The sequence below is a fragment of the Sesamum indicum genome, linkage group LG1 (genome assembly GCF_026168435.1).
Source record: "Sesamum indicum cultivar Baizhima isolate 11 linkage group LG1, ASM2616843v1, whole genome shotgun sequence".
Taxonomy (NCBI): Eukaryota; Viridiplantae; Streptophyta; class Magnoliopsida; order Lamiales; family Pedaliaceae; genus Sesamum; species Sesamum indicum.
Window position 1 is genome coordinate 11,285,265 of NC_142657.1, and position 24,311 is coordinate 11,309,575.

At 36.1% G+C, this 24,311-nt stretch overlaps 2 protein-coding genes across 3 annotated transcripts; one reads left to right on the forward strand and one right to left on the reverse strand.

Moving 5' to 3' along the window:
* Positions 1 to 3,161: 3,161 nt before the first annotated feature.
* LOC105157674 (uncharacterized) lies at positions 3,162 to 9,146 on the forward strand. Of its 2 annotated transcripts, none has more exons than XM_088884396.1 (9): positions 3,162 to 3,821; positions 4,223 to 4,354; positions 4,516 to 4,638; positions 4,974 to 5,011; positions 5,106 to 5,211; positions 5,395 to 7,581; positions 7,689 to 7,847; positions 8,210 to 8,313; positions 8,633 to 9,146. In XM_088884396.1, the coding sequence occupies exons 1-9, from the start codon at positions 3,744 to 3,746 to the stop codon at positions 8,853 to 8,855; spliced, it is 3,150 nt and encodes a 1,049-aa protein (XP_088740522.1). In that variant the 5' UTR covers positions 3,162 to 3,743; the 3' UTR covers positions 8,856 to 9,146. The 2 variants fall into 2 exon arrangements, with proteins under 2 accessions (XP_088740522.1, XP_011072419.2); XM_011074117.3 differs by having other exon boundaries at positions 3,163 to 3,821; positions 4,223 to 4,423.
* Positions 9,147 to 9,204: 58 nt separating this feature from the next.
* On the reverse strand, positions 9,205 to 10,457 carry LOC105158833 (protein LURP-one-related 11-like). The gene is made up of 3 exons (XM_011075720.3): positions 10,066 to 10,457; positions 9,558 to 9,797; positions 9,205 to 9,441 (listed from the first exon to the last, which is right to left on the reverse strand). Exons 1-3 carry the CDS (start codon positions 10,303 to 10,305, stop codon positions 9,307 to 9,309), a joined length of 615 nt encoding a protein of 204 aa, XP_011074022.1. The 5' UTR covers positions 10,306 to 10,457; the 3' UTR covers positions 9,205 to 9,306.
* Between the last annotated feature and the right edge of the window lie 13,854 nt (positions 10,458 to 24,311).

Genomic DNA, 24,311 nt, shown 5'->3' on the forward strand with positions numbered 1-24,311 from the left:
TTTACCTCCTCAAATGCATTAACGTGTGAAGACGAATGAGGATAATTTGAACATAAAAAAAAAAATTATTTGACCAGCTACAATTCAGTAATAAGTCAATCAAGGGTAAATATAGATTTTTTTTTTGTATTTTTTATTAATATCCTGACTAACGTTGGGACTTATTTGTTAGAAGGAGACAAACCTCATGAGTGCTGGATGTAATTTTCCAAACCACAGGGAATTTATGTATAATTAAACTAAACCTCAGGGGAGGAAAGTGTAACTATCCCTTTAATTAAAATATTAAAATACTAAAACATGACATACCAACAAAATGAAGACACTGATAAGGTGTTTTCCAATTATATAAAGGTATAGATACTACATAAGGGGTGTTTGCAGAGTTTTCTACTTTTGCAGTGTTTTACATCCTTACGTTATGAGATAATTATGTTTACATCCCTAATTTATAATTTATTTACATAAATTATTTTTGCTTTTTATATAATTATAAAAACTATCACTTTCAGTTAAAAAATAAAGGTAATTTGTGCAATGATATTAACGTTCTTAGGGGTTATATGTGTAATTTTTTAAAAAATAAGAATGATATGTATAAATAATATTAATATTTTTGGGAGTGTATATGTAATAATTGAAAAAATAATTATAATTTATATAAACATATCATAAATGGAGAGAATAAATATAATTATCCCACAAATGGGTATTTCTCATAGTTAAGTTTAGAGGTCGTTTTCGGAACATAAGTTAAATAACCGACTATTGATGCATTAATTAATTGCATTGCCTCTTGAAAAGACAATTATAGCCTTCTTCGAGTAAATTAATGTAGATTTTGCAAGTAATTAAAAAGTTTAGAAGATTTGTCCAAAGTTCAGATCATGAATATTTAATCAAAATTGATTGATAAAATTTGGTTTGAATTAGATGGATTAAAGGTATTTTTAGTTCTCCAACTATAGTCTATTCCCGTTTTCGTTCTTTATTTTTTTAGGGTTTGAAAAAGATTTTAGAGCTTTTTAATTTGCTCGATTTTAGAACATCAATAGTTGAAATTTGTCTAACACTGTCGGAAAATGTCACATGTATTTGACATGGCATTTTAAATTGGGGGAAGAGATTTAATTTATTAGCTAATTATGCACGTTGTGGCAATTACGGTGCTTTAATTTTAAAAAATAAATTATGATGTGCATTAGTGAACACATGGCATTAAATTATATTATTTACTAAAATTACTATTTTTTGTATTTATATAAATTTTGATACTTTTTGTTATTTTACTTTTTTTAAATAAAATTACTTTTACTTCATTATCTAATACAAATAATATATACATACATATATATATATATAATTATAATATATATATTGTGGCGGCGAGGACCAACACTGGGCGATGGAGACAACGACGATATCTTTTTTCTTCTCGTTGTGATCGCCCAGATTTAAGACGAATCACCGTCGCTTGGAGGGTGGCGGCGACGGTTGCTGCGGCTTCTAAAGCAACGGTTGGCCGTCGCCGCATATTTTAGGTAATATATATATATATATGTGTATTTTTATGTATATACATAATTTGTGTATATATATAACATAATATTTTTTTTAAAATTATAAAATATATTTATGTAATTTTTCCTCGAAAATCCATGTCACAATGCTACGTCACATTTTCTTTTTATTAAGTCATGTAATTGCCACATCATATAAAATTAACCAATAAAATTCTTTCCCCAATTTGAAATGTAACGTCAGACTCCGGTGATATTTTTCGGTAATAAGTGTCTTGAAATCGAGCAAATTAAAAAAATTAAAGGACCATTTTGAAATCCTAATAAATTAAAGGACTAAGATGCGAAATGGCTAAAGTTAGAGGATGAAAATGCCATTAAGCCTAAATTAAACATGAATAAGATTTTTGGTTCGACAAGCTTTCTAACTCGACTCCAATCGATTCGATTATTACAAAATAAGAAAATATATGGATAATTACACTGCTCTACTTTGAGTTTGGTGTTATTTCATGCAGATATAAAGTACCACAAAAATTTAAAGAAAATATAGCTTTCATTATTTTTGTTTGAGTCAATTGATCATAATTGTTTTATTAATGTAAATCACCAATAATCAGTATACATCAACTTTTAATATTAAAGATGTATAACCAATTAATAATAAGCCAATGAAGTCGATCCTAAGTTGAGGCCCTATGACCTTAGAGGTCGAATCGAACCTCACTGCAAGAAAATATGATATTAGTGACGAATTATTAAGTAATAATTTTAAAGTTATCACTAATAATATATATTAAGTGACAATATATATTATTAGTGATAAAAATGTCTATAGCGATAACTTAGTGACAATATGAAATAGTAACAACTATTAATTATTGTCACTAAATCGTCACTCTATGTATTTAATGAACACTTTGTGCACATCTTTTTGTCACTAATTCATGGTAATAACAATTTTTACAAAATAATAGTAATTATTAAAATCATGAAATTTCATATTGTGACAAAATAAACCGTCTTGTCACTAAATATATATAATTAGTGATAATATTAAAATTATCACTTCATTATTTTTGCCACTAATCTTTTATTTTCTGTAGTGCATAGCATTATGCGTAGGATGTTGTTTCTACTATATAGTAGGTGTTGTTTCTATTGTTGTCAACTAAATTGGGCCTCATTGTAGCAAATGTAGTGTTCGTATTTAGGATAAATTACACTTTTGGTCCCTATATATATTTTGGGTTAAAATTAATTTTGATCTCTAACTTTTTCGAGGCATAATTTTGGTTCATAATATTTATAATTGTTACAATTTTGATCCCTAATTTTTGCAATTATTTCGATCTTGGTCGATTTGGTTCCCTCATTCTTAACATCTTCATTCACAATTTTAATAGCTGGACCAAAATCGAATTAATTTGATATCAGAAGAAAAAGTTTAGGGACTAAAGTTCATTTTGATCCAAATTTTAGGGACTAAAAGTATAATTTACCCTCATATTTACAACAAAAGGGTAGAAGCGTCAATTTCGCACCAACGAGCTTCCTACTGCTACCAAAGCAAAGACAACCCGTGAATATTTAACCTTAAAGTTTCCACCTAATTGTCTGATTAAAGCTTTCAACTCACAGAAGCTGTTGGTGTTGCTGTTGTTGCCCCTCAAATTTTCTATTCACTTTCTTCCTACCCAGGAAATAATTAAATAAGTAATCTCACTCCTCCTTACACACTCTCTCTCTTCTCGCAGCTATACGCACACAAGATATAGAGAGAGAAAGGAACAGTGCGTATATGCATACATATAGAGAGAGAAACACAGGAGTTATGGCGTTATGGCCACAGGCTAAAGAAAGAGCAAGCAAGAACTTATCTTTACATCTTCCTTGCCATTTCTCTCTCATTTCTACAACTGGGCTTTCGGTATAATGATCAAACAGTGGATAATTCACTCCGTTTCTGCATTGTTTCGCTGAGTCCAGCCGGAGCCCACTTGAATTTCCCTCACTACCACGGGCGTTCTCTCTGCTTTGGCCTTTCTTAGCTCGAAACTCGAAGTGGGCACTTGGAGTTTGTAGCGCATTTGTGGTATTTGGGTGGAATGGTAGTTTTCCAGCGCAGGTCGCCGGAGCTCCGGTGACTTTCCGAACAGAGCTTCCGTGGGTGCCGGTGAAAAGTGGGGAGAGTAATGTGTGGTTGAGCGTTGAGTAGTAAATATGTTCAAGCCGGCGCGGTGGTGGAGTGAGAAAAACAAAGTTAAAGCTGTTTTCAAGTTGCAGTTTCATGCATCTCAGGTATTCTCTCTCCCTCTCTCATTTGTGGTTTGTTTTGTGTATTTCTTGTGCATTTGTGTCTTTTTTTCGTTCTTTAATGGTTATAAAGGCATTTATTTCAAGATTGAATTTTGTGTGTAAATAGTGGAATTTTTTGGATTTGGAAACACTAAAAAGAGCTACTGAATTACATATTTGGATTAAGTGAGAAAACATTGTGAATGAAAAACCACAGTGGTAGGAAAAAGACTGTAATTAGGATGTCTGAAGCAGCTATGTAATAGTATTTGTCACTAACAATAATGTTTTGGGAGAACGCTGAAGATGAAGCAATGTCTTTTTTATTTTCAGGAATGCTGTTTTCCTACGTTTGATGCATTTTCTTGGTACGATAGAACGAACTAACTGTTATGTAAGTTCAGGTGACTCAGATTGGAGGGGATGGATTGATGATATCTGTTGTTCCTGCTGATACCGGAAGGCCGACTGTAAAATCAGACAAGGCTGCAGTTCGAAATGGGAGTTGTCTGTGGGAGAATCCCGTGTATGAAACTGTAAGGCTCAATCAGGATCCGAAATCAGGGAAGATTCACGAGAGGATATACTACTTTGTCGTAGGAACGGTATGAAATGTGAAGAGGAAGATGACATTTTGCTCTTTGCTTTCTTGCCAAGTGACCTGTTCAATCTAATAGTACTTTCTCGTGTGTTATAGGGGTTGTCGAAAGCTGGAGTTGTTGGAGAAGCTTCTATTGATCTCTCAAACTATGCCGAGGCAAATAAGGTCTCGCTGGTGTCTCTTCCACTCAAGAAATCGAAAACAGACGCCATACTTCATGTAAGTTTTCGGAACCTCATTTGACGTTACACTGTGTTGTCATTTTATAATGCTTTACAGACACTATAGTCATATATAGTTGATGGGGTGGCTGTGTATTCTAATTACAAGAATATCCTATCCTAAGTTTAAACCTGAGGGATCAAGGATGTCTGAGAAATTCATCTACGAACCATGTACAATTTGTGTGTTTTTGAGTTTTACTTTCCTTTCATTGTTTTTTTCCTAAACGATGCACTTGCGATTTGGAATATCGTAACACTCTCGTCCTGCATGAATGTTTTTGTCTTATATTATGGATAGATTGCTCATTTGTGTAAATATGTATGGAACAGGTATCAATACAGAGGATACAGGAATCCATGGATCAGAGGTGCTGATTAATAGTCAAATTATGTATTCTGTTATATTTTACGCTCTTGTGTTGATTTTCCAGAGTAATGTTATACATTCTTGGCTCTTCACAGAGTTGAAGAAAGTGAAAACGCAAAATTTTACACGGACGATCATGGCTTGAAGTCAGAGTTAGGCAACCACGATGCAGACGGAACCATCACGAGCATTTCTGTTGAAGTAATCTCGTCTCCTCCTAGCCAATGCTTTTTCTCTTTCAAAATTTAAGATTCCATTATGTTAGAATTAAAATGTACCCGATGAATGATGTATTATAACTCCGAAAATGATGACTTCTTTGCACATTTGCTTCTGCGACAAAGACTGATAAAGAATGATCTGTGGACTTTGCTATTTGTACAGGATGCGCTGGTTAATAAGACTGTTTCTAGTGCTGAATTGAATGTGAATGGCCGTGCATCTAGTGGATCTGACGTTACGATATCGAGTTCTGAGGGCAGCTCTGGGATTGAAACGCCATGGGAGCTGCAGATAAAGGATGATGACATTCATCGTGAGGCGAAATGTGATGTGGCTACACCAATGTTCGAAGAGCATAGGAGATCGTGGGAGTGGCTGGCAAATTCGGCCCTTGAGGCTAGTACGGATGACTCGTCGAGCACCCCAAGAGAAGCTTTTCTAAGGCAGCAATCTGAAGAGGCTCCGGATATTGTGATCGAGAAGCTGAAATCTGATCTTGCTGCTTTATCCAGGCAAGCAGAGTTGTCGGAGTTGGAACTCCAGACACTTCGTAAACAGATTGTGAAAGAGAGCAAACGGGGGCAGGATCTCGGGAAAGAGATTGTTTGCTTGAAGGAAGAAAGAGATGCTTTGAAGGGAGAATGTGAGCGACTCAAAGCCTTCCAGAGACGTACAGAAGGAGTGGAGTCTCGGGCTATTGTTGAAGAACTCAGGCAAGAACTTAATCATGCAAAAGAAATGAATGCGAATCTCCGGATTCAGCTCCAGAAGACCCAAGAATCGAATTCTGAGCTAATTCTTGCCGTGCAAGAGCTTGATGAGATGCTGGAACAGAAAAATCAGGAAATGTCGAACTCTTCCAGTGGATCTTTGGCGAAAGATGTCGTTGAAAAGTCACGAGAATCGAGCGCTACATTTCAACTGGATGATGACGATGATGACGAAGAACAGAAGGCACTGGAAGAGCTCGTGAAGGACCACAGTGATTCTAAGGAAGCATATTTACTAGAACAACAGATCATTGACCTGCACAGCGAAATAGAAATCTACAAGAGAGAGAAAGATGAGTTAGAGATGCAAATGGAGCAGCTTGCCCTTGATTATGAAATCACGAAGCAGGAAAATCATGAGATGTTGTATAAGCTGGAGCAGATCCAAATTCAGGAACAACTTAAAATGCAGTATGAATGTTCATCCTCTGATGCTGCTACCCATGAACTCGAAATACAGATGGAAAACCTGGAGAACGAACTCAAACAACGATCCAAAGAATACGTGGATTCGTTGGAAGCGATAAGTGAACTTGAAGCTCGTGCCAAGAGCTTAGAGGAAGAACTCGAGAAGCAGGCACGTGGATTTGAAGCCGATCTTGAAGCTCTTACATGCTCCAAGGTTGAGCAGGAACAAAGAGCGATAAGAGCTGAGGAATCATTGAAAAAGATGCGGTGGAAAAATGCTAACATGGCAGAGCGGCTTCAGGACGAATTTCGAAAGCTCTCAGTGCAGATGCAATCTACGTTTGAAGCCAATGAGAAACTAGCGACGAAAGCTATGGCTGAAGCAAACGACCTCCGTCTACAGAAAAGTCATCTTGAGGAAATGCTCCGAAAAACTTCTGAAGAACACCAATCAGTCGAGGGCCACTACGAGACGAGATTGCATGAACTTACCAGCCAAGTGATATCTCTGACAAATCAAATAGAACAGATGCATTCAGAAATTGAAGACAGAAACATGCAGCTGGAACATGAGAAAAAGCATGCTGAAGAAACTCACAGGCTTCTCTCGAATGAAATTTCAGTGCTCCATGAAGAGATAGAAATGCACGTCGCTAAGAATAAAATTATGCTAGAGGACATGAGAAGTAAGGAAATTTTGAAGCGTGAACTAGAACAAATGAGAATGTCAATTAAGGAAATGGAGTTGCTCGTGGAGCAAGGTAACGACGAAAGAATTGAACTGGAAAACAGGGTCAGTTTCATGAAGAATGAAGCTGAAGAAACACACAAGGAATTAAATAAACTGAGATGTCTTGTGAAAGAAAAAGAATTAATGGTTGAGAATCTGCAGTCGGAGTTAGACTCTCTTCAAGCTCAGTGTGCGGAGTTGAAACATTCTCTGTTAGATGACGGGCAGGAGAAAGAGAAATTACGGAAGCAAGTGTCTCATCTAAAGAGCGATCTGAAGAAGAGAGAAGATACAATCAAGAACATGGAGAAGAAGATAAAGGATGGCAGCAGCCGAGGCACAAACCTTGACATAACGAAAGCTACTTCAAAAGCCAGCAAGTCCCTTCCTAATGCATCAAAAGAGGTTGCGATTCTCAAGGAGACAATAAAGTTTCTTGAGGTAAATCTTCACCTAGTCAGTTAATTGTATTGTTGAAGAGTTCACCAGTGTGTCAAATATGTGTAAATAGGTGATATGGAATTTTTGTATCATGATTCTATTAACAGGGTCAAATCAAGTTGAAGGAAACTGCTCTGGAAACATCAGCTAATACATTCCTAGAGAAGGAAAATGATCTTCGTAACAGGATCGAGGAGTTAGAGGGAAGATTGGAAGTACTCAACCAAATCAGTGCCCGGTTTCGTGTGAACAATGAAGTCGACCAGGTTAGTAAAGTTGCAATGTATTGCTTTTCTTACAGATTCGCAGTAGACGTGTTCTAATGTTGGTTATGCTGCAGCTGACTTCTGTACTCAACCTTGTTTGGAACCTTTTAGGAAAACATTAAACCAATATCAATAATATATGAAGTTTTACATCATTGATTACTGAAGTACGGAAAATTTGCAGTAGTTATGTGTTGGATTCTACAGTTAATCTCTTATTATCTTATTGTCGTTTATTTTCATTGAAGGATTCTGACTGTCATCTCTCAAATTTGAGCTGTCCATTTTGTGTCTGTGATTTGCTTTAAACTCCCTGCAATTATTTGTTTCGATGAGTTCCAACAATAATTCTGCCAATGCAGCTAGATGCAGCTGTGGATGAACAAGCAGGAAACAGTAAGGAAAAATCAAGCACTACGAGCAAGATCTCGGACATAAATGATTGTGCAGCCTTATCAATGAAGAGGTATGGTGTTACCAATATAGAAGTTGCATTTAGGAAATAAAGGAATTATTACATAGATACCCCTGAGGTTTTGGCATATCACAAAAGAAACCTCTCAATTTTGAAAAATCACACTGATACTTCCTGCAGTCATGTTTAGGTCACATATTCCCTCTGCCCATCTAGTCTTGAGGGGCAGTCTTTATTGAAAAACATTACTGTAGTGCAATTTTTAGAGTAGACGGTCTTTTTTGTAATATACATAAACCTCAGGAGGTGTTAGTATAATTATGCCTTAAAATATATTACCAAGCTAACATTCAATTATTGCCAATTGCAGCAAAGATTTAACTGAAGCACTCAAAGGTTCTTCAAATAACACTAGAGACCTTAACGAACTAAGCAACGAAATCACATTACTGAAAGAGAGGAACAAATCAATGGAAGGAGAACTGAAGGAAATGCAGGAGAGGTATTCGGAGATCAGCTTGAAATTTGCCGAGGTAGAGGGTGAACGAGAACAACTTGTCATGAAACTACGCAGCCTCAAGAATGGAAAATAAGAGTTCGGAAAGTCCCACAAACTGGTCGGATCCAGCATACCAGTAAGTTAAGCAGAGCATTTGCAGAGTACACGAAACATATATTTTGTACATTACTATAATATGTTTCTTCTTTCCTTGGTGCGTTCTTGATTCCTTCATTTCATCGGATGTAACACGAAATCAAAAGGTGGTTTCTCCGTGTAGGAGAGGCGCATGAACACCCGATTCTTTTATTATTTTCTTTTGTTCTGTAATATCTGTAACGTTGTTTGTGATTATATATATGTAGATTCTTTGTTTTTTCTTCCACGAACATGTTCAGTTTCATCGTCTACATTGTTCAAAAGATCGTTCTTGAAAAATCGGCTATAGAACAAGAAAAATGAGATTCAGTTCCACTTCTCCACAAAATTGCTCTGCATCTGGTGCATGGAATCATACATGATCTATTTCATGATGTAGTGAGTATTTACAGTTTATGGTTGATCATAGCATAAACTATCACTAGAGCCATAATCAGGGATTGATCTATCTGGGGTTCCACCATTAGAGAGAGCACATCATCTCCCAGAGAAACTCCACCAAAAGACTGTTTTTGCATCACCTGCACATATTAATCAAACATTAAAGCGCTAATCATCATTAACAAGTCATTGTTAACTAAGGTTTTTTCAAGATGTTCAATATGATCCCACACATGGAAAGGACTACGGAACTTACCTCTGCTAAAACTCGGCCTGTACAGTCTGTGATCTTGATGGTTGGTTTTCCTTCCAATCCTAGAACCGTGTAGCAGCGGCGTCCTCTAGTCTTATTACATCCTAGGATAACATGGCAACTACTTATGCCTCTGCGAAAGAATTTGCACTTTCTCTTTACCTTAAACCACTCTCCCTCCTCCTCATCAAACTCAGAATTCGTCCATCTGTAGCCTTCCCAACTTCTGAATATCAGTAATTTCTGCAAAAAGAGAAAACAAAAAGAGCCCATCCAATTAATTCATAGTGTGTTAGGGAAAATTGTTATCCAAACCAGGTTTCTTCAGATTGAACGGTTCACATGGAAAGCAGTCGAAATACATATGTTATGTGACCGATTACTCTTGCTAAAGTATAAACCAATCACATGACAAGCATTTTATACTTACCACATGATTCGTTCATCACATCAGATTTGGACTAAAAATTTCTGTGTATTACCAGAAGTTCAGATATATGCAGTGAAGTACCTTTCTTTTTATGGAGAAAAGCACTCGACCATTGTAGTCCATGAGCAAGACTTCACTGCTGCACCTTGTTTGGTAGTTATCAACCCGGAAAACAATTTCACCTTTAGAATTGAAGACGGTGCAGCCGTTGCTACCAACCACCAGGGATTTCATCCAAACGGTGAATACTTCCCGTTCTGATGATGAATTCTCATGACAAGAACTACTGGTCGTCGATGTTCTAGGATGTACTTTAGCCATACAAATCGACGAATCTTAGCTTCTACAAGGATGTATGATGATGGAGTTCACAGTCCAAATGATTTTCGTGTATATATATAATAATATGTGCTATGAAACTAGTCCTGCTGCAGCAGTCTCTTCCAGAAAGCAGTTGTATTTGGCTTAGTTTATTACATACATCTGCACGTTGAGATTCAAGTTCTTGAGCTTGTCGCCTTAGAACCCTACACTCCAAATTATTAAAATGCTGTCTATTGTTCTTTAGTATGTCCTTTCAGACACACATATGGTTGTTGGAGACTACGTACTTCATCTTTAGCCATTCAACTGCTATGAACATTTTAGGTGTGCATGCACCTGCTTTTATAATTCAAAGTTGGCCATACTAAGTTCCACATGATTAATACATCTAGTTTAGAGCATTTTTTAAGGAATAATTAACACTATTGCAATTGTCCAAATCGTCAGTAAATTCAAGAACAGACCGTAAAACGTGCTCAGAAAATAAGAAAGAAAACTTAAATACAACTCATAAAAATTTTACGTTGTTCGGAAAATGCTCTTACATCCACTGTTGTTCTATCTCCTTTTTGTTTGCGATTTCATTTTCACCGTAAATATGTGTTTATTTAGGTTTTCACATGAAATGAGAACGTGTTTGGATAAATTAATGAGATTGCATTTTATATTAAACTGTGTGTCAAATTAATATATTATTAATGAGGATATGCATAAAGAAAAATGTTTTTCACTTTAATTGTTGTTTCAAAAATTAAACATACGAACAAACAAGCGAACTTTGATAGGGTAGAGAATTCATAATAACTATTGGCCTAATTTATTTAATATTCAATGAGCAGGAAATGCGAGTGGGATGAACATTGGCCTAATTAAGCTGATTTAGTGCTGATGTGGTCAAAAGCGACTTAATTGTTTACGAAAGCGAAAGCGTGTTTGTCTCGGCATTTAACCACTAATCTGCTCTATATCCAATCATATATTTCTGCACATTGACTAAATATATAACTGATTATTTTGACTAGACCCGTGCATTTCGATTAAACGAATCGAATTTTTAAAAATCGAAAATCGAACCGAAATGGTTTAGTTCGGTTTGGTTAAAAATAAAAAAAATTCAGGCTTTTTGGTTTAAAAAACCGAAAAAATTGTTTTTTGTAAAAATAATATATATATATAAATAGTTCTGATATGTTTTCAATTTTATCCAGAAATATAAATACCAAAGTACCAAAATTAAATTCTAATTTAATAGTATAAGTGACAAGTGTACAACTACAATATTCAATATCCAAAATAGTACATATAGCGAATTGAATTAAAATTCAGCATCGAGTCATCAACCATCAACTATTCAACTTGCACCTAAGAAAAAAAAATTATATTCTATATATTCTATAATAATATATATTTATTAATAATATAATATAAATATATAAATATAATATTTAAAAAATCAGTTTTCGGTTCGGATCGGTTAACCGATCGATCACCAAAAACCGAAGCGAAAACCGATTTTTCTTAAAGGAAAAAAAAAAAAAAGTAACCAAACTGAAAATTTTGGTTCGATTTTCGATCCGAACTGAATTCTCGATTCAGTCCGATCCGGCTGGTTAAACCGGTTTATGCACACCCATAAATTTGACACCGGCAAACATGAAAGATACTGAAGCTATATTTAAATTGGTGGACTTGAATTTGAGAGAAGCATTTAAAAAAATAAGTTCAAATAATTATATATGAGGAATTCCAAATCCACCGGCATTCAATAAAATATACGTCGAAGTTAGAGTTAAACTCCATCGGCTAGAAGGATGAACTCCAGCTAAAAAAGAACTGCCATCGCGAAAATAAAAAGATGTAGGACCAAAATACTGCCATAGAAAATTACAGGACAAAAATACTAGAAAAATAAGTCATTAGGAATAGTAGGCAGGCACCTCAAAAAGTTAAAGAACGAAAATACTAAAGGCTTAATTGAAATATTGTCCGTACATTAGGTGGTGGAAAAACGAAGATCGTATACAAAGGGGTTGCAAATAGTACCCCAAAATTAATTGTTTTTCCCAATTACAGGAGTCTGTCCATCGAATTTTCAAAAGTGGCCGAAGATTCATTAGGTGGACAAAAGTTAGGGCCTTCTTTGGCGGGGGGGGGGGGGGTTGTTGACATCGAATTATAATAAAAGATCAAGTGTCAAAGAAATTCTTTTTTTTTCTGCCACATAAGAATTTATATGAAAAAGTTCTCTACTATATATGCAATGACATGGACAAAAAAGGCAAAAATACTTTTTTGTTTGGGATTTTTTTACGATTGGATATTCTTTTTTTTTTATCTTTCATCTATCATAAAAACAAATTTTAAATTTATATTTTATACTTAGTTGTCATAGCACGACGTCTCTGAGTCCATATCATAAATAATCTTGCTTTCACAATAAAAAATAAAAATACATAAAATTATTATAAAAACAATTAGTATTTTATAGATAATTATAAATTAAAAAAAATAAAATTATTATTTTATATCATAAAATTAAGAAAAAGAAACTAACCCCCCACCCCCTAGAAAGGAATGAGGAGGCTGGTCAACAGTTCGCCACCTCCCGAGGACAGTTGGGCGATAGCGACAACGCCCACTTATGTTCTGGGGGAGACGCCATTCGCCCCCCTCTGTTGGGGGCGGGCGTTGCCTTCTTCTATTGGGGACGGTGGTTAGGAAGTTGGAAGGGGGCGACTGGTTATTTTTTTAAAATTTATATTATTTAATAGTTTTATTTTTATAATTTATAATTATAAATATATAAATTCAAAATTTATTTTATACAATTTTTTCCTTATAAACTCTTGTGGCATGTTGTTTTTAATAGATGCCTAGTCAATTTTTTTTTTCTCAATTTAAAGAGTCATAGATTTGTACACATCAATTATTTTCGGCCACTGTTGAAAATTTGGTGGTTAGGGTCTTATAATTGTAAAAAACAATTTAAGTTTGGGATATTATTTGTCACCCTTTTATATAGAATCCAAAAAAGTAGTTTTTTGGTATCATTAAAATGATTATTATCGTCTTTGGTACCATAATTTTGAGGAGAGAAAAATCATGTCCCTCATTCGAAAAGAAGGGAAAAATCATGTGCCTCAACAGAAAAGGAGGGAAAGTTGACGATAATTAAGGTTGACTCAGTCTTAGATATTTTAATGACTTTGACCATAAAATATAATAAAAAAGAATATTTTTAAATAAAAATATTATATAACTAATGAATTAATTTAAATTATAATTATTTATATTTGAGATAAATTCTAAAATCCTTTATTATTTTTGGAAATAAAATTGTTATTAGATCTAAAAATATTTTGATAAACTTTGGCCACAAACTATTTTATTTTTAGAAAAATATATTAGAGAAATTTTATTTTAATATATATTGATATGTATGGCTCAGGAGTACTTGGCCCAAAAGAGGTCACGAAGCCCAAGCCAAATCAATCATTTCATAATGAAGATGGCCTAATGGAGGATTCCCAGACTCGACCAAGAGGGAATTCCAGTAAAAGGCTTGCTAGACCACAAGCTTGCTTTCAAAGCCCAACCCAAGAGAAGAGAGATGTCCCGAAAACTCAGGACACCTTAACCTAGAAGGACTCCCTGCAGAATAGGAGTCCTCACGTGAAAGGAGTCATTCCCCAAGCAAAAATGTGCTTATCAGTTAAAGATAAGATCAATCATGCCTTATCCACAGATATTTTGCCATTTTTTTCTGTAAATATAGATAATGTGCAGAGTCTCCACGAAGGGGATGCCCCCTCTATAATATAGACACCATCCCTCAATGGAAACACCTTAAAAAATCTGGAAATTGCTCTTCTACTCTTGTTGCAACTATTAACTCGCATTCTAAATCATCTTTTTATCACGAACTTCATTTACATCTCAATTTCTAGTCACGATTTATGTTTATAATTATTTATTCATAAAATCGGAACTAACTTGAGTGTCGGAGTGCTAACGTGTTTTTGCAGGTCCTATTTTTCAAGTTCTTTTGCTTAAGCCTATTATTAAGATCCAAGATCGTTGGATCTGTGCTAAATCGCACGCATCATATATAATAAAATAAATTTAGAATCATGATTATTAAATTTTAGATAATTTCTAGGATCTTATTATTATTTTTTAAAATTGATGTAGATATAAATTAATGCTTACGTCGTAATGTAGACATCTTTGTATGGACCCCCAAGATTTAGAAGGGACCGACTTTAATGTCATAACTCACCATCTCAATATAGATCCCAACATCAAGTCGGTAAAATAAAAAAAAGAGAAACTTCGAGTCTGAAAAGGATAAAATTATCTAAGCTGAAGTTGACAAATTATTGGCGGTAGTTCGAATAAAAAAAATACAATTCCTTGAGTAGCTATCCAATATTGTATTAGTACCCAAGTCAGGAGAAAAATGGAGAATGCATTATACAATTTTAACAGAAAAAATTTTATGATATAATATGGACAGTAATCTCATGCTTGAGTACTTAGTATACAAGAACGAAAAAGAAGGCATCCCACAAGAAAGCTAAAGGGGACCTCCCATAAGGAGGGCAAAGGAAGCATCCCCCAGGATAAGCCTCTCCAGTATCGTGTCACTTTAAACAAAACCTAAGGATTTCATCATATCAGGAAAGTAGTGCAAGCATAACGACGAACGTCGAGCACAAAGTGAAGCAAAAACTAAAGGCATCGCATTACAGCCCCTGGCCTAAAACCATGGCCAGAGGCAAAACCAATGTAGCATGCAACAAGCAAAGAAAAATGTAAATCGTCTCATCCCCATTCCAAATGGAGGAAAAGCAGAACATGAAAATTAAAATTGTTTTAACCCAACATCCAGAAAGAGCAAATCTGACAACATCATCATTTTTCTCCACACATGCGGGGTCTTCCTTTTTCTTGTCAACAGGGGCATCATCAACAGTCACAGGAGTAGCAGGAACGTCGGCAGCTAAGGAGGCTTCTTCTTCCTTTGACTCAGGGGCGCCTTCGTCCTGGAGATCCCCTGCTATAGAATCAATTGTTGCTTCATTATAGGACTCCTTACTTTGCCTCGACCTCCCCCAATAAACGATCTAAATCTCCTTTTGCAAAAGCTTGCAGAATCAACATAAAATAGAAAAGAAGTATAAGTGGGGGATAAAGGAGAAAACCAACCTAAGTCGGGGACGCTCCCATCCCTGGGAATAGAGGGCTCTGTGAAGGGATCAAGCGCATTGTACAAGGGTATAGCAAGATCAATGAAGGTAGGCTCCTTTCCTGAAACGGGGGTACCTCTGAGCCTGAAATTGCTCCTTACAGGTTGTGTAACTCTATCTTGGCCACTTCCTGCTAGTAGCCCTCAAATTTCTTGAACTCCTTAAGGCGACTCTCCCAATAAGCCTCTAAATAGTTCTTGCCCTCCTCTGAATTGGGAAAGTCCAATACCACCTTCTTAAGGGTCCCCTCATGGCCGGCCACCTCCTTCTGCAGCTTCTTCAAATCCTTTTCTAACTGTTGACAGCGGCTTTGGTTTCCTTCTTCGTGTCCCTTAGTTTAGCATTTTTATTCCCCAAGCGTTCCACCTTATCCTCCAACTTCCACCTCTGGGCGTCGGTTAGAGGGATAGGAGGAACCCTTTGAGACCTAGAAGAAAGCTCTTTGTATACAAAGGTTTCTTGCAGAAAACACGGAGCATCAGAATATCATTTCATAAAGGGAAGAGACATATCAATGAAACAATATCTTGAATAGATAATAAGCTCCCATCCCTTCAAGTTCCTCCTTAAGAAGGGGGGCCAGAAGTTGCTTATCCCCAGGAGATAAAACCCCCCTTCTAAGGTTGGGCACTAAAAGAATTTTTCCCCTCTCTTGATTTGAGGATTGGCGACTGTGAAGGCAAGCGGAGGAACTGTGCGAGGATCTAGGAGGAGTATCTACCTCTTCTTTGAAGGAGGGGGTAGGAGGAGGCATAGATGATGGATGTGAAGGGGGGCCATGGTGCTTGTACGAGGCCTCTTTGAAGAACTCCCAACTGCTAGACCTGGAGAGAAGGAGGAAGAGGGACACTTACCCTTTGAATCACTGGAGCCGGGGACCCCCTTTAAAGATCTTGGAGTAGGGGTCTCTCCAGCACAACCTACCAAAATGTGATCTCTCATGAGTTTGCTAAACATGATGTTTTCTCTTAAAATTGAAAGAGAAGTTGGTACTCCAATGATGCATAAGAAAAAATGCAGCAACAAATAGAAAATGAAGAGATACCTAAAGAATCCCCTAAAGGTTCAAGTTTAAGGGGCAAAGCGAAAGTGCCCTAACAATCTCTTCTCATTACCGGACCTATAATCATAGGGAGCATCATTCAATCTAGCCAACAAAGAAGACAGAGTTGTTGTTCTTGCCCCTACATGTACAAGAGGCAGGATTTCTGAACCCACTGGTTAGGGAAAGAGCTGACATGGGGGGAGGGGAGGACATAAGAATAATTATTTTTCCTATGTTTAGGGGGATTATGAGGTAAAAAAGACACCCCTTTTGGACGGACAAAACAAAAGAAGCCTTTTACAGCCCATTTGAGGCGATAACATTTAGCGAAGACATGTGTTGTTATAAGGGTACCATGAAAGCTAAAAATGATAAAATAAATCGGCCAAAATTCTAAAAGAGTTGGGGACCAATTGGTTTAGAGGAATTTGAAAAAGACAATCAACCTCTAAATAAAAAAAGGGAATAGGAAAATACAAAACTAAACGTAGTTGGGCTGCGAAGAAACATAAACAGTTAGGAGGATGGAGTGGACGATTTGTGGGAAAAGGTGTATATACAATAAAGGAGGAAGGGACATGAAATTCTTGGAGCAACTAATCTATGGAAGACGTCTTCAGAGTAGAGGACCCCCAGTATATCGGTGATTGAGGCACCTTTTCCTCCTCCTCTTGGTGAGACCTCTTCTTTTCCTCCATAGGAGGAGAGCCAGACACCTTATCCTCCCCAAAGGAAGACCCAGGTGTCCTCTCTTTCCATAAAGGAGACCTTGACTCCCTCTCTTCCTCAGGGGAAGATTGCTCACCCTCATTTTCCCCTACCTCCTTGTTGGAATCCTCATCTATCAAACATCAAGCAACAGTCGTCGCCTGTCTTAGGCTCTTCCTCTAGCCCCTGGTAAATCAAGGTAAGAGAGGGCATGTCTTCCTTGAGGTCGTTTTAGAGGGATCATCGCCCAAGAAGCTCTCCTTGAGAAAACGTACAGACTCACTGGAAGAAGATATTAAGAAAAGATGAATCTAGGAAAAACAAGAAGGAAGAGAACACTTACTGGAGATAAAGATGTAAAACTTCGCTCCAAAAAGGAGTTTTTGAGAAATGAAGACATAGTAAGGTTTCACTTAGCCGAAATAATGATTGAAGGGAGTTCAACCCACGATCCACTTGTAACCACACAAGAGTGGAAGGTTACCAAGCGTGTGGATGGATGGTTACTAGGCACATGGAGGGCCGTTACCAAAACTTCACCTCTCTTTGCAATAATTATGATTATCAAATCGAGCTGACAAAAAGGTGAGATACGATTTCCTAAGTTGTAGAGGGCAACAGAAAGAAACGAGCGCCAAAGTATTGAAGAAGGGTCCTTTCTCTCGCGTTATAAAGGTTCCTACTCTAAAGAGTTAAGGGGCATCCTTCTTCCTTAGAGTAGGCGGGGGGACTGAATGATATGTATGACCTAGGAGCACTTGGCCCAAAAGAGGTCACGAAGCCTAAGCCAAGTCTATCAGCTCATAATAAAGATGGCCGAATGGAGGATTCCCAAACTTGGCCCAAGAGAGAAGCCCAGTAAAAAGCTTGCCAAACCACAAGTTTGCCTTCAAAGCCGAGCCCAAGAGAAGTGAGGCGTCACAAAGACTCAGGACTCCTTAAACCTAGAAGGACCCCATGCAGAATAAGAATTCTCACGCGAAAGGAGTCCTTTTCCAAGCAAAGATGTGCTGATTAGCTAAAGATAAGATTGAATCATGCCTTATCTACAGGTATCTTACCCTTTTTTTCTCAAAATTACAAGTAATGTGACACAGTCCCCACGAAGGGGCATGCTCCCTCTATAAATACAGGCACTATCCCTTGATGGGAACACCTTTAAAAATATGAAAATTGCTCTTCTACTGTTGTTACAGCTATTAACTCACATTCTAAACCATATTTTTTTTCATGAACTTTTTATTTATATCTCAATTTCTCGTCATGATTTATTTTTATCATTATTTATTTCTAAATTCGGAACTAAAGCATCGGAGTGCTAACTTGTTTAGCAAGTCCTATTTTTCAAGTTCTTTTACTTAATCAGCCCAAGCCCATTATCAAGATCTAATATCATTGAGTCCGTGCTAAAATCGCACGTGCATATATAATAAAATAAATTTAGAATCATGATTATTAAATTTAGATAATTTCTAGGACCTTTTATTATTTTTTTAAAATTGAATTATTATTTGATCTTTAAATATTTTAATATTTCACAACAAACTTTATGGGTATGGCCCAACGTATTTCGCCCCAAGAGCATGTTAAAAATCCCAAACACTCTACCCCCTGTACATGGCCACGACAGTTGAAGAAGCCTACTGCGCACGGCCCAATGCGCTCAGCCCAAACATCGTAGCTGGCCCAACCCTCATACACACGTCAATCTTTGAAGCTTGTGCACATGGGCCCTCCACGTATGCCCTCTTAGCTGACAGGAAGTACACGTGGCAGGAAGGCCTCCTCCAAGAACTCGAACTCTGACACCCAGCAAACTCCTTGAGGGCTGGAAGTCTCCCTCCATCCCAAACTCTCCTCCTTACTCAAATAATAACTCTAACAACATGATCCCTAAAAAATAGGATTCAATTAAGCTTTATCTTAACTAATTCTATCCACTTCCTCCTAGGAATAGTGAGCATTATCAGTTCCACGGCAAATGAGGACACTCTTTTATAAATAATGGATTCATCCCAGGCAGAGGAGCACCTTCACCCTATGAAAATCTTCTTGTTACTCTGCCTTGTCTCCATCGCATTCATCTACACAATTCATTCCTATTTTTCTATCATTATATCGCGTTCTTTTAATACTTTTTATTATTTCAAATTATTATTCTTCAAATTCAATACTAACTTGGGCATCGGAGTACTAACGTTTTGTTTTGCAGGTTTCTTTCTTTCAAAGCCTGCAATAAGCAATCCAGGCCCAACGCCTAAGCCCGATTATATTGGACTCGTGCTAAAATGGCACGCATCAAAACTATAAGAAATACAAAATACTTTTTAAAACAAAATTATTAGATAAATTTATTTCCAATACTTTTTATTTCTTATTGTTTGTTGTCAAAGATTATTGAAATATTTTCAGAATAAGTAATAATTTAATTTTAAAAATGAATAAAAAGATGCTCGAACTTGTCTCAAATATAAGTAATTATAAATTAAAAATTATTTTATTATTTTATAATAAAATAAAGTTTCACTATTATATTTATTTTAAATAATAAAATTTATTTATTATAGTTCGTGGTTAAAATTTATTAAAATATTTTCAACTCAAATAATTATTTAATTTTAAAATAGTAAAGATGCTAGAATGTATCTCAAATATAAATAATTTAATTTAAAAAATAAATTTTATATCTCATAGTTTGTGGTCAAATATTGAAATATTTTCAGATCAAATAATAGTTTACTTTTTGAAAATAATAAAAAAAAATCCTAGAAATTATCTGAAATATGAAAAAGTGTAATTATAAATCTATTTTAATTAAATATATTAAAATAAAATTTTTCTAATATTTTTATTTCTCTAAAAAATATTTTTTTCTTATAAAATTTGTGGTTAAAGTTGATCAAAATATTTTTTCGGTACTGATGGGTATGGATTAAAAGCGGTTGGGCCAAGAAGAGATTTCAAGCCCAAATCAAGCCCATCAGCCCATGAGAGAGACAACTCATCTAAAAGCGCTAGGCTCAGCCCAAGAGGGGAGCCCGCTACACCAAAGCCTGTCCATGAAAGAAGTCTGTCGCGCCAAGTTTGGCCCAAGAGGAAAACCGAGTTTCAAGGATTGTTGCACCTTTTCAAGGCCAACCAAGGTAAAGAGAGGTGCTTTCAAGAAGCTGGACTCCTTGTAGAGCAAGAGTCTTCGTGAAGAGGAAGTCCTCTTTGTGCTGCTCAAGTCAAGAAGAGGATAATGTCGTACCTTATCCCCAAATTCCTACCTTCCTTCTCAGACACGCAACCTTCCCTAGAGTTCCTGCAAAGAGGGACTCCCCCTCTATAAATATGGACGGCACCCCTCAACAGACTTCCCTTCAACAATTTGGAAACTCTTTTGCTACTTCTTTGCCACTTTCAAATTCGTGCTTTTGTCATATTTTGCTTACGATATTCTTATTTCTATTTCAATTTCTCGTTACAACTTTATATTTATTTATTTTTAAATTCGAAACTAACTTAAGTATTAGAGTGCTAATATTTTGTTTTGCAGGTACTTTTTCTCAGGTTTTTTTACTCAATTAGCCCAAATCAGCATCAGGATACAAGGACTTTGGACCTGTGCTAAAATTACACGCATCAGGTACCATTAAACAGGGCCTTTGAAGTCAAACTAACAAAAACTAACGGGCATGTGCAACGCACATGATTTTTTGGGATAAAAAGACATGTTTTTGTGTTTTATAATTCCAAAAACAACCCTCGCTAAAATTGTGGTATCGAAAGCGATAATAATTTTTTTAATGGTACCAAAAAAATATTTTTCTCATATGGAGTCCTTGTTTTATGCCCCTAATATATAAGGGACACTAAATGTAGTTAAGTCAAACACCAAATAATTTAAATATGAGATTAAAAATTGCAGTTAAGCAATGTCGCAAAATCCAACAAATATTTTCTTTCAGCCCACCAATCATTTTATTGGTCGATACATTAGAATATGTGAAACAAATCATTAATACTATCTAAAAAGAAATATGTACTGTCGAAGTTCATATTCACATCGAGCGATGGGTGTATGATATCAACTCCCAATTAAAATTTAATATATAGGAGTAAAATTGTATTTTTGGAAAAGCATGATGTTAAAAGTGCAATAACCTTGTTTTTTTAATAGGTCGATTACATAATTAGATGCTAGCTTAATAGGTCGCAATCTTAATCCATAAATTATTCAAAATGTGCTGTCTGATTCAGACGCAATGCCTTATATTATATATGTCCAAAAGTAGTAATATCAAGACAACGACTGTTAGAATCTCTAATTAAACAAATTTTGACCAATAAATTGTTAATTAATTGGTGATTACGCCAGAAAGCTAGCTTAATAAACTTGCTTAGCAGCATAAACCCAAAGTCATTATATTTTATTAGATTTTCTTACAGATATCTGAGAAATATAAAATTAACAGAAGAGAAGCTAAACATTTTCTGGGGTGAGTGAAGCAAGTAGCTTGAACAGAGTACTTGCAGAAGCTGTTGTTGCTTACTGTTGAAGACGATGACTTACCAGGAAGAGGCACAGACACGCTTCATTTGATAATACGTTTGTTGTCTCAAGTCGTGCTTTCTCTACATATTTCTCCTTTGTAAACAAGGCTTTAGTTAGCTTAGTATGTTAGTGGTTAGTTTGGGTTAGTTAAATACAGTTAAAGGCAGTTAATTCTTCTCCCTTGTATTTAAACAGACGACTGACTCCATTAATAATATACACAGAATTTTCAGCACTCAATCTTCATTTACAATGGCTACAATTTCAGTTTTCCCTCACGTCGACAATCTGCTAGTTCTCCATGGTATTAGAGCCTTCTCATGAAGGTTTCTGGATACTTTACCTTGTTGATTCTTTGAATAGCTTGATCAATGGCGACTGAAGAAATGAATAGAGGAGGTTCAATTGTTGCAGACTTAGCAGCAAGACAAGATCCAGATTTCTTGCAGCTACATGGCGGAGATCATCCTGCAATGGTGCTGGTAAGCGCTCCATTTGATGGAACAAATTTTTTGCCCTGCAAGAGGTCAGTGACGATTGCACTGCATTCAAAGATGAAGCTAGACTTTATTGATGGAAAGTATGCGATGCCTGACAGAAATTCCTCCAGCTATTGTGAAATTGTGCACAGCGAAACCATGAGTATTTAATTCGTGAATTGATGAATTGAGAGATGAAGGCAGAAGTTATGAGAGCAGCAAGACTTCTGTATATTTCAGAAGATGGTTTTCAAGTTACATTTGAGAAGAAGACTCCTTCTTCTTTTATAGACAGAGTATAACAGCTATTAACAAACTCGCGTTTCTTACTAATAGAAACGCTGTAACGAGATAATAAGGAAGCTACACGACTAAAGAAGAGATATTACAACTTAAAGAAACGTATCCCTAAGTAAAAACGCTTTCTTAAAAAAACGACCACCCCTTCTTTCTTCTTCCTCCTTTTCTGTTCTTCTTTATCAGCAGCTGCAACTAATCAAGCTAAAGAGCTGTAAATAATGGATTTCAACACTCCCTCCTCAAGTTTCAATCTGTCAAAACATTGACAAGGTTTAACTTGGACACCAAATACATGAATTTTGGTCCTGTTAGAATCTTGGTGAAAAGATCTGCAGGCTGTTGTTTTGAAGCAATATGCTTTGGTGCAATAAATCCTTCCTTGTACTTATCTCGTACTAAATGGCAATCAATTTCAATATGTTTGGTCCTTTCATGGAAGACTAGATTAGCTGTAATGTACAGAGTTGCTTGGTTATCACAATAGAAAATAATAGGAGTTTGTATATTGATCTTCAAATCTTTAAGCAGACTGTGAATCCAAATAAGTTCACAGGTGGTTGAACTCATGCTCCTGTACTCTGCTTCTGCTGTAGACCGCAAAACAGTAGTTTGTTTCTTAGTTTTCCAGGATATCAGGCTTCCTCCTAAAAATATGCAATAACCTGTGAGTGATTTTCTTGTCTCCTTGCAGGTAGCCCAGTCTGCATCACAACATGCTTCCACAGTGAAGTTGTTGGTTGAGTTGAAATGTAAGCCTCGGCATAATGTCCCTTTCAGGTATCTTACTAAGTGTAACGGTGCTTCCTAGTGGTCTTGACAAGGGAATTGCATAAACTGACTCAACTCTTGAGTGCCATGGCAGATATCTGGCCTTGTAAAGCCAAGATACATCAGCCTACCCAACAGCCTTATGTAAGGTTCAGGATTGTTGAGTTGCTGTCCTGAAGCTGCCTTGAGCTGCAAACCAGCTGGTAGGGGGGTGTTAGTAGCCTTGCATTGTGTGAGACCAGCATCAGCTATAATGTCACTCACATACTTGCTTTGGGTAATAATCATTCCTTCATTGGACCTGCCAATTTCTAAACCAAGAAAGAATCTGGCTTTTCCCAGATTCTTTATAGTGAACAGTTTATGCAATTTTGTCTTAAAATCAGTTATGGTATGCTCACAAGGGCCTGCAATTAACACATCATCCACATAAACAAGAAGACAAAAAAAAATCCAGTATTTGTGAGGATAGTAAACAGGCAATGATCAGCCTAAGATTGTGTAAATCCAATCTTTTCCAATTGTTTTGTAAATTCTAAGTTCCATTGCATAGAGGCTTGTTTAAGGCCATATAGGGATCTTTTCAATTTAAAAACATGTCCAATAGGGACATCATATCCTTCAGGAGGTTTCATATAAATCTCTTCATCAATAAAATCATGTAAGAAAGCATTGTTAATGTCTAGCTGATGTAAAAACCAATGTTGTTTGCAAACAATGGCAAGAAAGGTTCTAATGGTCACTGCCTTTGCAACAGGAGAAAAACTATCATTGTAATCAATTCCCTCAATTTGGTTATAACCTTTAGCAACAAGCCTTGCTTTACATCTATCTACACTGCCATCAGGTTTTAATTTAAGTTTGTATATCCATTTGCTACCTATAGTCTTTTTACCTGCTGGAAGTTTGGTGATGTC